Source organism: Lutra lutra, chromosome 9, assembly GCF_902655055.1.
Source record: "Lutra lutra chromosome 9, mLutLut1.2, whole genome shotgun sequence".
In the NCBI taxonomy this organism is placed as follows: Eukaryota; Metazoa; Chordata; class Mammalia; order Carnivora; family Mustelidae; genus Lutra; species Lutra lutra.
This window is the reverse complement of record NC_062286.1, coordinates 123,672,763-123,685,857: the sequence shown is the minus strand read 5'-3', so window position 1 is coordinate 123,685,857 and position 13,095 is coordinate 123,672,763. Positions and strand designations below refer to the sequence as shown.

At 48.6% G+C, this 13,095-nt stretch overlaps 1 protein-coding gene across 1 annotated transcript in view; it reads right to left on the bottom strand.

The window, feature by feature from the left end:
* Positions 1-270: 270 nt before the first annotated feature.
* DHX35 (DEAH-box helicase 35) overlaps positions 271-13,095 on the bottom strand; it is a 64,515-nt gene continuing 51,690 nt past the window's right edge. The window contains exons 18-22 of the mRNA XM_047745693.1: positions 12,492-12,621; positions 9,032-9,113; positions 7,306-7,377; positions 5,021-5,132; positions 271-1,335 (exon numbers count right to left, since the gene is read on the bottom strand). Of these exons, the coding sequence (XP_047601649.1) occupies positions 1,291-1,335; positions 5,021-5,132; positions 7,306-7,377; positions 9,032-9,113; positions 12,492-12,621 (441 nt within the window). The 3' untranslated portion in view covers positions 271-1,290. The remainder of the gene's footprint in view (positions 1,336-5,020; positions 5,133-7,305; positions 7,378-9,031; positions 9,114-12,491; positions 12,622-13,095) is intronic.

Below are 13,095 nucleotides of genomic sequence, written 5' to 3'. Positions count from 1 at the left end.
TCACACTTTACAAAAGTAAGTGTTTCTGACCTCTCTACGGCAAGATCCCAATCAGAAACCGGCAAAAATTAGCACCTCTTTAGGCCTTTATTTAAACGACATCCCATGGTTTGCTCCATGAGCTCCCAGGGGCGGGCGGGCGGCCCTGATCTCGTCCGAGGAGCCTGAAAAGCTGCCGCGGCGCCGGGACACGAGGCTTCTTAGCTAACGTCAGGCCCTCTCGCAGAAGTCAACGGGCCATCTTCACACACAGACCACGAGTACCACGGGTGGGAGGGAACACATTTACTTGAGGTACAAAGGTTTACTATTATTAACAAGTTATCACTATTATTTACATGTTTACAAAATGGAAATAAAAATGACATACATGTTTGGTGCCAAAAGTGGCACATCCGAACTAAGATCAGTACAAAAATAAAATTTCAAGCCACGTGTTTCTGAAATAAAGCTCATTGAAACAGGGGAGAAACCTGCATCGGTCATGTGTTGAAATGCAAATATCATCCCCGCGAGGACACCTGGGGGCAACGATGGAACCAGTGCCTGCTGAGAGGGCGCCCGGGTTCTCGCCGAACCCAAGCAAAGAAACAAAAAATAGACAAGTTATGTTCCTGAGCTACAGAAGCTTAGAGCTTCTAAACCTGTGAATTCCTGCGGCAGAAGGCTCCCACCGGGGGTGAGCAGAGCTCACCAGCGTTCAGCTAGTGGCAGCGTCGGGATGCGGTGTCATACGCGGAGAAAGCGAAGCCCGCTTGTGAGACAGAAATCCTTCGCTAACCGAGAACAGTTCACACGAGTACTGCCTGTCGGTCACCAAACCTTGTGAGTCTCCTGCTCATTCCACCCGGCAGCACGGCTGGGGCCCCACCAGGGCGAGCGAAGGCAGCCCCGCACAGCCCCGCACACCCCGCACAGCGCTCCAGGCCGCAGCGGCCAGCCTTCCTTCCCGTGCCCCACGAAGCTGGGCCAGAACCGAGCGCCAGGCAGAAGTGGCATGCTGGGTCGGCAGGAGAGCTGCATGAACAGACAGCACGGCCCTGCCTGTCCCGGCTCTGCCTGGGTGCAGCGTGGCGGAGGGGCCTGCCCCTGTGCAGTCTCCCTGGGCTCCTAGCAAGGAGCACAGATGCCGAGGGGAACAAGAAGGAAAGGGCTAACGAGCGGGCTGCGGCCCACTTCAGAGCAGCAGGAGACTCCACGTGAGCTGGGGCCAGCTCGCCACCCAGGGCCAGGGGACCACAGTGTGGAGGAGAGGGTGCAAAGTCCCCTGCGGCGGCAGCCGAGCTCTGCTCACTGGTCCTGGACCTTGGCCCTTTTGGCTTTGAGGGACAGGTGCTGCAAGAGAAGAGAAACCATCAGCATTAGGGTCACTCAGACAGACAGACTGGACTTCAGCAGGACCCCCACATCAATGACCACGCCAGCGCAGCCCTCTGGTTCGTATATTGTGGGCAGATGCCGTGCCCCCCAGAAAGCAATGTGGAGGGGAAAAGCCCAAGGAACGAACAAAGATGATGGGCCTTTGGTAAGGCCCAGCAGCTCAAGGCCTAGCCCGGCATGGCCGACCCTGGTCACCCAGGGCTCTGTGGGAAGGTGTCAGTGGGACACACTCTCCCTCTGCACCAGCCCCTAGGACAGCATCACAGCCAAACCCCTGAGCTCAGGGGACTAGGCTCAGGCTGGACGTCACCTCATGTTTCTATGAATTTCTTGCAAATGGTCAAGGAAAAGGTACCCTCCCCACAGGAACAAGGAGACCCATCATTTCACCAAGCACCTCCGTGTGCAAGCATATGTGCTCGGGGCCCTGGTCCCCACAGACCGCTGGCAAATGCACGCGAGGGAAGACACAAAGGAAAAGAACACGTCCTAGTGCCACCCTTTCCCTTCAGAAACATCACGTCCCCCCCAGTATAAAGAACACAGGATGCATAACGTTATAATCATGGGCATCAGATAATAGCCATTTGGGGATACAAATATACTTTATGTTCTAAAATAATCCCAGAAGTGCTAGTAATCCTAAAGCACAAGTTTAAGGCAGAGTATGCAAACAGAAGCTTTTAATAACGGACTTCTGTTCACTGACTAAGGTATCCCGAGTACCCTCTCATAATCCCAAGCAAACAGCCAAGAGGTACCCTAGCATGCAGTGGAACGTCACATGAGGACCTCCCAAGCTGACTGCTGGTCCCTAACATGCTCGGTACCCAAAACCTGCACACCCACATGGGCTGAGACAGCAAGGCCACTGCTGATGGCGAACCATGGGCCCTGGAAGGACGCAGGCTGCAGGAGACATAACACACTGTCCAGAACCTGTACCCACCGACAGAGGGAACGGGACAAATGTCTCAGTGAGCTGTGGAGTCCCTTTCCAACCACACTGGGGAGAAACCACCAGTGCGGTTTCTTGCAAAGGCCCCAGCTGAGAGGGTTTTGTCTAGATCCCAAGGACACCTCTGAGAATCAGGACACAAGATTAAGGACTGGAAGGCAACTTCCTGAGCAGGCCACCCTGTTCCCTCCAGCTGGGAGTCTTGTGGCATTTCCGTCATTTCTCTCCTCCCTGCACTTTACCCGAGAGGACCCCTCCAGCTACTGTTAGGCACTCCCAGCCCTCACCTGAGCATGGGGCTGATGTCATCGTGCCCATGCATAGGGCCATTTTTGGTGTTCGTTCCTTAGAATAATCCAGAGTATAAACACAGCCGACTCTGGACCATTTCAGGCCTCCATACAGGGAGAGAGTGACACTCAGAAAACAACAGCAATGGAAAGTCACCCGCAGTCCCAGGAACAGCGCCAGGGACCCTCTGTGGGCGGGGGGAGGCCATGGCTTGAACAAAGGAGCGTCTACCATACATGGGTGGCCAGCGGAGACCTGCAGGGCTCTTGGGGAAATCCATCCATTCCAGACAAGTTAACAGTACAAGTACCTTTGGACTGTTTAGGTAAGAAGGGGCCAAGTTCTTGGGGGGTTTGAGGGCCCTCGCCCTGTGAAGCTGTGGCACCAGATGACTTGTAAGATCCTGGCATCTATAAAAATACTCTGATCACAGGCTGTGATCGGAATGGATCATGAGCGGAACAACAGATATCTGGAGAGAAGAGACCAATGCAGAAATCTGGGATTGTCATTTTCTTCAGATTTCCGGGGCTATTTGCTCTCACTTGGTGGGCCTGAACTGCGGTTCTGAGATGAGAAGGGAAAATGACTCAGCTTCTAGGTTAATCCTGTTCTCCAAGAGTCTAAATGGATGCTGGACAACTTTGGGTTCACCACCCTCTTGAATGCTTGCATCCTCCGGCCTAAACCACAGTGTCTCTCGGCTTCTAGCTAGAGGTTCCCCTCACTCCTCCTGGACTTCGGAAGTCCGCTGCTTCCCACCTGAGAGATTCTGGGGGAAAGACACTCTCTCACTTGGGGTGTGGTCTTGTCAGCCCAACACAGCACAGACGACAGACACACTTGGAACGTGTCTCTGTGCCTGCGGCTGACCTGGTTTCCAGCTGAAGCGTCTATATGAGGATACGTGAAGAACCATACAGGCTTGAAATATTTTTCATTTGATTGGATACCATTTAAATACTTTAAGACGGTTTTAAAAAGACAATTTCCCCTAACATTGGAGGGACGAGAAGAGCCTTCCATTTATGGGGTCATGACTCAAATGTTTCCAGGAGCTAACAACTGAAAGGGCTGCGGCACCCGGACAGCATCACTCACAGCGAGCAGCCACTCCCCGGCCCCCGCTGATGGCTGCCAAGCAATAACGTGGGCCCAGTGCTGGCAGACTTTCTTTTTTTTTTTTATTTGAGAGAGAGGGAGAGAGAGACACACACACACAGGAGGAGCAGGGGGAGGGGCAGAGGGACACGCAGTCCTCTCACTGAGCAGGGAGCCCGAAGCAGGACTCGATCCCAGGACCCTGAGAAGAGGATCTGAGCAGAAGTCAGCCGCTTAACAGACTGAGCCACCCAGGCGCCCCTAGTGCTGGCAGACTTACCATTTCTTTTAAGAGAAACCCGAAATCTGTATTTCCTGTGAAATCTCTCAATTTTTAAATGCACCCATCAATCCAAGTTTTGGGTTGAAAACACTGCAGTCTAGTTACAAGCCCTGATGAAGTAAGAGGTTTGGACTGCCCTTTCTCGGGTAAACAGTCGTAAAACTGAACAAAGTAGCTGAAGCAACTGTTTTCCAGCACTGGGCATTATACAGCACAGGCAGTAAAAAAAGAAAAAAGAACTAATTCAGAGTACAGGACACGACCAGCAACGCGGCAGACTTCAATCCGACCATATCAATAATTGCATTAGGAGTGATTGCACTAAGCACCCCAATTAAAAACATGATGCAGACCAAACGGAATGAGTCAATGGAAGTTTGTGAGCCCTGATTTACCTGTTTTCACTCCAGCCTTCCAAATATAACCACCACTTAAAGATCTTGTTAGAACAATGTATGGCCTTCCCAACCCATCCCAAGAAACAGACAATTTTTTCTGTGAAAATGAAGAAAATCAAACTATCCATTTCCTCCACGAGGCTCCACTACCCTGCTGGTCCCCCACGAGGGCCTCCCACGGAATAGTATGCACAGAACGCCGACGCGCGGCAGCACCCACCGCGGTGCAAACCACCTCAGGCATAAGCTTGCACACCAGCTTACGTGCTTGGTGAGGTCGTCGTCATTAGAGAATATCTGTGCCACTCCTTGTGAACATAGTCCAAAGTGTGACAATTTCTTTGAAGAAAGAAAAAGCAGAAGGGGAGAGGAAGAGCCAAAGATAGATTCTTCTTTTTGTCTTTTAAGTTGGAAGGATATATTTCTAAATGCACTTCTCTATGAGCAAATGGCATAGGGCTTTCACCCAGAATGGGGGAGAGATATGGGAGCGGCCTTCCCACCCCACGCGCTATTGGGGGGATGAAACTGAGGGCATGAAACTGTGTACTTAAAAATACAAAGAGGCAGCTAACAGGTGTTTTGAGGGATAGTCTCTATTGACCCTACCGTTCCTTGTTGATAGAAGTGGGGAGCCAGCTCCAACAGCCAAGCGGATTCGATAGCAGTCACGTCTCTCATGTAATACTTGGAGGTCTGTATAACTTCATTGTAGATAACCCTAAAAGCAGGAGAAAACAGGAATTTCCTTTACCTTATGGTGAGAACCCAGAACCACAGCAAGCAGAGTTGGTGAGTTTTCCCCTTTCCCGGGACCTCCTGTGTGTACCAAACGCGCTTCCGCCTCGTGAACTGACTGGTGGGTAACATGTGCCCACTTTACAGGGGAGATCAGCCTGACATCACTTCCAGAACATCTCACTTCTCGGTGCAGGACCCTTCTGGATTCTCAGTCTGTATTTACAGAACTCTCAACAGAGCACTGACTTTATTACAAAATGTAGAAAGAGAAGCGAAGGCTTGCCTGATTCTGAAAAGGGATGGAAATTAACTGCAAAGAGCCACTAGGAACTTTTTAGAAAGTTGGAAATATTCTACATCTTACTTGGAGTGTGGGTGACATGGGTGTACACAGCTGTCAACACTCTCACTGTACATGAATTATACCACTACTTACAGGAAAACAGGAAGGGTGGGGGCCTTGCCTGAAACTGAGGTAAAAGACACCAAAAAGCCAAGAAGACAGTGTCAAATCCCCAGATTTCCGAGTGCACACAGTAGACAGTCATCGGTTTCTGAGCTATCTGAAGTGCTGACACAGGGCTTCCCTAATAACGATAAACACCCAGCCGCACTGCCACTGTGCCCTCTGCGAAGCCAGCAAATGATCAGCTGCTGAAGGTCGGACCCAGTGAGAGGGAGGGGCCCTCTGCAGAGGCCGGAGGGGAAGGGTGCTCCCTTGGCACCCTGAGGTGATGGGGCTGCTTCACGACTGGCTCTGTTCTGCCACACTCTTTGCCCTTCAGGGCTCATTAGGAATGAGGCAGGAAAAAGAAGTCTCCCCACTTATGCAACTCCCAAATTAGTCAACCCAAAGTCGGCAAACCCTTGGGAAAAGATCTAGAACTGAGGTTTGCTTCCCTCTTCCAATCACTCTGCATGCTGAGGGACATAGGGCAACATTTCTAAACCCAGAACTGACTGACCACGTCTCGCCCAGCTAAGTAGCTTCTGGATCTGCAGGCATTACAGGATAAAGTCTAATCCCTTGTCTCGGGGAAAGAGTCTCGAACTTTACTACCCATCAGAACCACCTGGAGGGCTTGTTAAGACGGGACCCCACTCCCAGTTTCTGATTCAGAAGGGCTGGGCCCTGGCCTGGACATCTGCATTTCTCACGGGCTTCCAGGTGATGCTGATGTTTGCCTGGAGACTGCACTCTGGAAACCACTACTCCAGGGCGCCAAGGACCTCCCAGCAGACCTTTCTGCCCTCTCTTGCTTCTACCATTATCTTCCCTCCTAGGCCCGCTCACTCTCCTCCGCCTTCTCCACCGATCTGTGGGGAAGAACCAGTTATTGTTTTTAAATTTTCCAATCCACTCTGAGAGCAATATTTTTCTAAAACACAACACAAATGAATTTACTAGAAAAATGAGATTCTAAAAAGACAGATAAAACACAGACTCCAATTTTTTATTATCAAATTGGACAAAAACTTAACTGACCTATTAAAGGTCTAAATGCCTCCTCTTGGGTGCACTTCTCTTCCCTCATAGGCACAGTCCCAGACTTGACCCCGTCACCCACCACCTCGGGCTGGCCTGTGCCCACCACACCAGGGACTCCCCACTTCCCAGACAGGAGGTTCCCTCACCTTCCCGTGGCTTCGCTTCTGCCCCTTCCTCAGTGTGTACTCCCTCCACCTCCTTTTCTGCCCAAAAAGTCCTGTCTGCAGGCCCCCAAGCAAATGTCATCTCGTCCACGAAGCCACCGCTGACTCTCCCTGGCAGGTGACGTGGCAGCCCCCGTGCCTTACACCCGCCCCCTCAGCAGGCCCTTCTCCTGAGCTGCTGGAATGTGTCTGCATCTGTGTCTCCATCAGGCCTGTAGCCCAGAACCCCAATCTGCCTCCACATCGCTGTGCCCAGTATAGGGTTTAGCACCTAGTCTGTGGGTGAAGATGAAATTTGCTGAGTACATGAGTGAAGACAGGAGTATCGCCATTTGCGTAAGGAAATCTGATAAGAACAGAAATTCTGTAGATGACTCAGCATAACAAAGTCGACAAATGGGTATGCCAGCTGCATGCCAGGCCTGAGGACCCAGGGATGAACAAGAACCAGGCCCTGCCTTCTGAGCAGTTACAAGGCTCAGAAGCAGACGGTGGCTTACCAGCGAGGCGGCTTCTCCGCGTAGAGGACCGAGGCAGGGTGGATATGTAATTCATGATCGTCACGGATAGTCCTTGCAAAGAGAAGAATTTTATCTAAAGTCAGTCTGAAATACTTGGAGTGGGACTCTCCCACAGATGTGTTTCATATTATCAAAAACTGCATGCAGGTGGTACTTCAATCGAACAAACTATTCTCTCCATCTTCTCTAGTGCCCTGAATGTCCCCTCACCCACTGCCACCTCAGAAGTCAAGAACAAATCATACAAAAAAACAGCATGCGGCTATTCAGGAAAAAAACATGGAAAATATATACTGCTCTGCCCATGTTCATGTTTATCTTCCATACATTCTCTTTCAAAACTATCTCCTTAGGGGCGCTTGGGTGGCTCAGTGGGTTAAAGCCTCTACCTTCGGCTTGGATCATGAACCCAGGGTCTGGGATCGAGCCCCACATCAGGCTCTCTGCTCAGCAGGGAGCCTGCTTCCCTTCCTCTCTCTCTGCCGGCCTCTCTGCCTACTTGTGATCTCTGTCAAATAAATAAATTTTTTAAAAAATTAAGAAAAAAAAAACAATCTCCTTAGGGACAGAAATAATACATAAGGTTACCTATACAAACTTTCCTATTAAACAAAATTAAATAGTAAAGATAAAGGCTATGGGGGATATAATAATAGGGGAAAAAGAAAGCTCCATATTGGACTATCCATTTCTCTAAGATAATATTCCAAATGTCAAGTCAGATTTGATTCAATTTAAATCAAAAAGTAATTACCCAGCACACAACTACTGGTAAGCTCAGATCCAAGAGAGCAGCAACAGATTAGGATGCTGCTGCCCAAACCCTAATTATGGGGTGTTGCTGTGGGTGCATTAGGGAAGCACCTCGAGCACCATGATCGAGCTCATCTCCAGCTCTGTGACAGACCAGCACCCCAGGGTCCTGGCTGTGCCACCGGGTGGCCTGAGCTGATCAACACTAAACTTCTGCCTCAAAGGGACTGACTGACCATGAAGCCGACTTCCCCTCAGAAAATAGGAACGTATTATTCTCTGAGGGGAAAAGGCTAATGACAAAATAATAGATGGAGGAAATGCAGAGAAAAGCTGGGGAGGAAGCCTTTGGACAGCTCCCATATGAAAGAACAGATGCATTTTTAAACAGGCTCAGGTGACACTCTGGACCAGAACAAGGCAAAGTCCTGAGGTTATTAGGAGGGCATGGATGACCAGGGATTTTCTGCCCAGAAAGTGGAACTGGATGACACAGGCTTCGATCTGTGGCAGGCAGCACATCCAGCACATGAAGAAACACTTCCCAACATCCAGAGAGCAACTATGGCCACAAGGTTCCACAGGTCTCTACACCAACAAAGAAATGCCAACAGCCGGGGCTGTTTCTCCAGGAAAGAGCATCTCTAATGGTCCTTTCCATTTCTCTTCTTCCGTTATTAGAATGGAAATATTTCCAGCCTCTGGACTTGTAATTATCATCCTTCCACAACACACAGATGAGCTGAATATTTGAGAATCATTCCCATCAACTTAAGATATTATGCTGAAAGCTATGTAGTTAACCTCAACTCATCTTTGCAAGGAGGCAGGAGATAAAGAAAACCGATTTAACTTAATTTCTGTACTTTCCCAGCACATCAGCTTTCTATGGGGTTTGGATCATTTTTAAGATTTCTCCTTTAGCAAATGACTTCATAAAGTATCATATTACCTATAAGCTCCAGTAGAATGAAATCTTGCTGCATTCGCAAAGAATCCTGAAACAATGCACCTCAGGACTGGATCTGGATCACCTGCACGAGGCGGCAAACAGAGTGATGGGTGAGCCCCTGGCCTGCCCTACGTTTTGCATGTTCAGACCGGTGCTGTGAGGCTCCAGCCCAGGCTGCATCAAACCACCTCGCAAACCTCCCCTGAACCAGCCCCAGTCCCACACCTCCCAGTGCTGGACACCAGCCCTGGCACCATCTATGGCTGTAGAAGGAAGCATGCCAGACTGTTCCTTTAACTCGGGATGCCCCAACCCCACCTGGCCACAGGGTGACAGGACCAAGGTCAGGCACCAGAACCCAAGACAGCACACCACAAGCTGGCCAGTGACACCAAGAACTTTTCTAGGAGAAAACCTTAATGTTTCTTCCATAAGACACAACATTAAAACATTATTTCTGTTGTAATAAGCTACAGCACGTAATTGTTTACAATTTTTCAAATGTCCCATTTTAATTGGTGTGTCTGTATTGCTACAGTAAACATCTTCCAAGGACAGAGCCCAACCATTTGTTAGATGATTTTCACAGGATACATTCTAAGTGATTATGAAAAGGATAATACCATGTGTGTGGCTTACAACATAGGACATTCCATCAATTCTAAGACTCACCCTTTTTTCCCCCTTTAACTTACTGAAATTAAGACAGCATTTTGTTAATTATAACTGGCAATACTTTCTTCCTAGTGGTACATAAAATAATGGCGTGCCTTACGAATGATGGCATCTTAGAGCCAATGAAATACAGTATGTTGGTAAATAAGTTTCCAAAAGGCAGTATAATTTATTAAGCCATCAGCAGTACACAAGAATGTCAGTGTCACCGCATTCTTACTGGCAATGTTTTGGCTAAAAGGTACCCCTTCTACTGCACATTTATCAATTACTATGTGTGTTTTTTTCTTTTTTTTTTTTTTGAAACCAGTATTTTTTCTAAGCATGCTAAATGAACTCATTCTACGATAGAGTTTTTAATTTGTCATCTCTTATGTCTGCTAAAAATACTTTTACTATTTGCTTTTTCTTTAACATCTTAGAGATTTCAAATTTGGGGGCGCCTGGGTGGCTCAGTCATTAAGCATCTGCCTTCAGCTCAGGTCATGATCTCAGGGTCCTGGGATCAAGCCCCACATCGGGCTCTGTTCGGCGGGGAGCCTGCTTCCCCCTCTCTCTCTGCCTGCCTCTCTGCCTACTTGTGATCACTGTCAAATAAATAAATAAAATCTTTAAAAAAAAAAAAAGAAATTTCAAATTTGTATATAATTTACTGTGTTTCCATGACTTTCTCTATTGTTTCTCAGCAAAGAACTGATAAATCTCAAATCTACATTTCTAACCAAGATCTGATCCAAGATTCAGTCTCTTCTCTCTAACTGCTACCCCAAAGAAACTTCTATGTAGAACACACATTCTTATTAGGGGAACACTGCTTCCAAAGGGATGAAAACTGGCTCTCGTGCAGGGAAGGGACAGATCGTAGATACTGTAATGGCTGTGGCCCAGCAAGGCCCAAACCTACCTTACAAAATCTTATTTTCCCTCATGTTTAATTTCTCTTATTCAGAGAAATTTAAATTTAACATCACTTTTCTCCTGAGTGAGAGGCTGATAATGCAAAACAGGTTAAGAAACACAGATGGAGGGGCGCCTGGGTGGCTCAGTGGGTTAAAGCCGCTGCCTTCGGCTCAGGTCATGATCCCAGGGTCCTGGGATCGAGCCCCACATCGGGCTCTCTGCTCAGCAGGGAGCCTGCTTCCCTTCCTCTCTCTCTCTGCCTGCCTCTCTGCCTACTTGTGATCTCTGTCTGTCAAATAAATAAATAAAATCTTTAAAAAAAAAAAAAAGGTTAACGTGGTAAATTTAAAAAAAAAAGAAAGAAAGAAACACAGATGGAGAAATAAGGCTGTCATCTGCTAGGCGACAAGCACTAAATCAGCTTCTCCCCCAATCAGCTGCCTTTGGAAGCTTCCCATTTCTATCAATGACACCAACTTTACCCAATCACCCAGTTTCAACTCTCCCCTCTCCTGTGAGCGTCGTCACTCATCAGAATTCTGAGCATCACCCCGAGCACCTGTCTCCACAGCTTCCCTGCCCTGTGCTTGCTAGGGCAACCCCACTGCTGGACTGAACCTGACCCCCACTCGAGGCCTGCTATGCGACCTCCCAGGCCCAGCCCCGCTGGGCTCCCGCCTGCATGCATTCCTATCACATCCGCACCTGTCTGCCTCAAGCACTGATGGGTCTACTCCTCTAACTTAAAAGGGAACTGAAGACCTCACACCTTAGCACTCAGTCTACCCACATCAGTCTCTCCCTTCCCTGCACTGTTTTCTGAGAGTCAGAACCATGTCTTGGCCATTTTATAATCACTTGCTGTTAGGATAGAGGCAAAAATAAGGCTGAAGCGGCAGGAATGAAACTGCCCGAGTCCAACTTCCGATTCCACCACAAACTCGGCGTGTGACCTTCAGCAAGTTTCTCTTTGCCTCTTCGCCCACTGATCTCATCTATCAACAGAGATACGAGCGGCACCTAGTCACTGGATCGGTGTGCACACTAAATGAACTCACAGTGGACACATTCAGCACACGGCCGGCCTGCTCTCAGCACTTGGGGAACGCTAGCAGGCACTCATGGTGCCAAGGGTACCGGGCGCCGGGCGTGTGGCTGGCCCTCGATGGGCAACGGCCAAGTGAATGAGCAGAGGGGTCACCCTTCAAGAGCACACGTTATAAGCCACACAGATCTGGATCAGCTGAACCAGCTGTGCTGTCCTGAACACAATGAATTTCTCCCTAGGACTTTACAACCCATCTGTAAGCTAAGGAAAGTATCACCCACACCACACAAAGTGTCCCTGTGACACTACACCTGCCGTGGTATAACCAAGCGTGTCCTCAGTCAATGGTAGTCACGGTCACAGCCAGAAGCCAGTGACCAAGGCTTATGCAGCACTCCTGTCTTACCCTAGGGACTGCTGAGGCTCAAAACATAGACTTCATGAGTCATGTCTGCATTTGAACGTAAAATCTAATTTATATGGTAGAGCCCTAAATACTGTGCACTTAATAGCAACTTTTCTTGCAAAGCCTACATGCAGAAATTAATAAGTACGTAACATGCAATGATGTGAATGCTAATGATCCTGAAGTCTTGTCAGGGCTTGTCAATTTTTTTTTTCCCACTAAGAACAGCCCTAAGAAATACAAATGGACCTCCCTGGAAAAAACAAGCTACTTTTATACGCTCAGCTTTGCACCAACATGGGCAATTCCGTGTCTGCCCGGAGGAGGTATGGAGCATGCCGTGCCCTCGCACCAGCCTCGCATGGACCATCTGCAAATACATGTCAACGGCCCAGAACGGGGTGTCGCCGGGTGTGAAGGTTTGCTCTTACCTTCGCTAGATTTCTTGGGCACTTGAAACTTGACAAGAAGCTTCTTCAACTGCTCTCGCACTGTTGCCGCTCTGACAAGACCCTTGTAATTCAGGAAATGTTCCTGACACCACTGAGAGTTTTTATTGTGCTACAGGGCAACCCAGACAGAGGAGGAGTGAGAGAAACGCAGACAAGTTCTCGACCACAGCTACACTGCAAGGTGCACAGTTTCCTCTGCCCCCCTTTGCTTACTCAGTGGGACAAGACCTTCCCGTCCTAATGGGCCCCATTCTGCCCCATGCTCCTCAATGGATGCTGACCGCCACACATGCCATCAGACTGCTCTTTCGTCTAGCTTCCCGTGCCAAAGGGCAAAGGAGAACTTCCTGACAGTTACTTTCAATCTGAAATACCCACCCAAGTGGCAAGTTATCAGAAAGAACCACCTCCCTGTGGGTCCTTATAAATTAACTTTGTAAATCAACTTTCTGTGAGTTCATTATTCTAGGAGACTACAGGCGCACAATGACACTTGCCAATTTAGAAATAATTTGAAAATGACTACTCTTTATCCCCAACATTTAATTTTTCTATCAATAGTGCTTAATTTTATTCAACATTC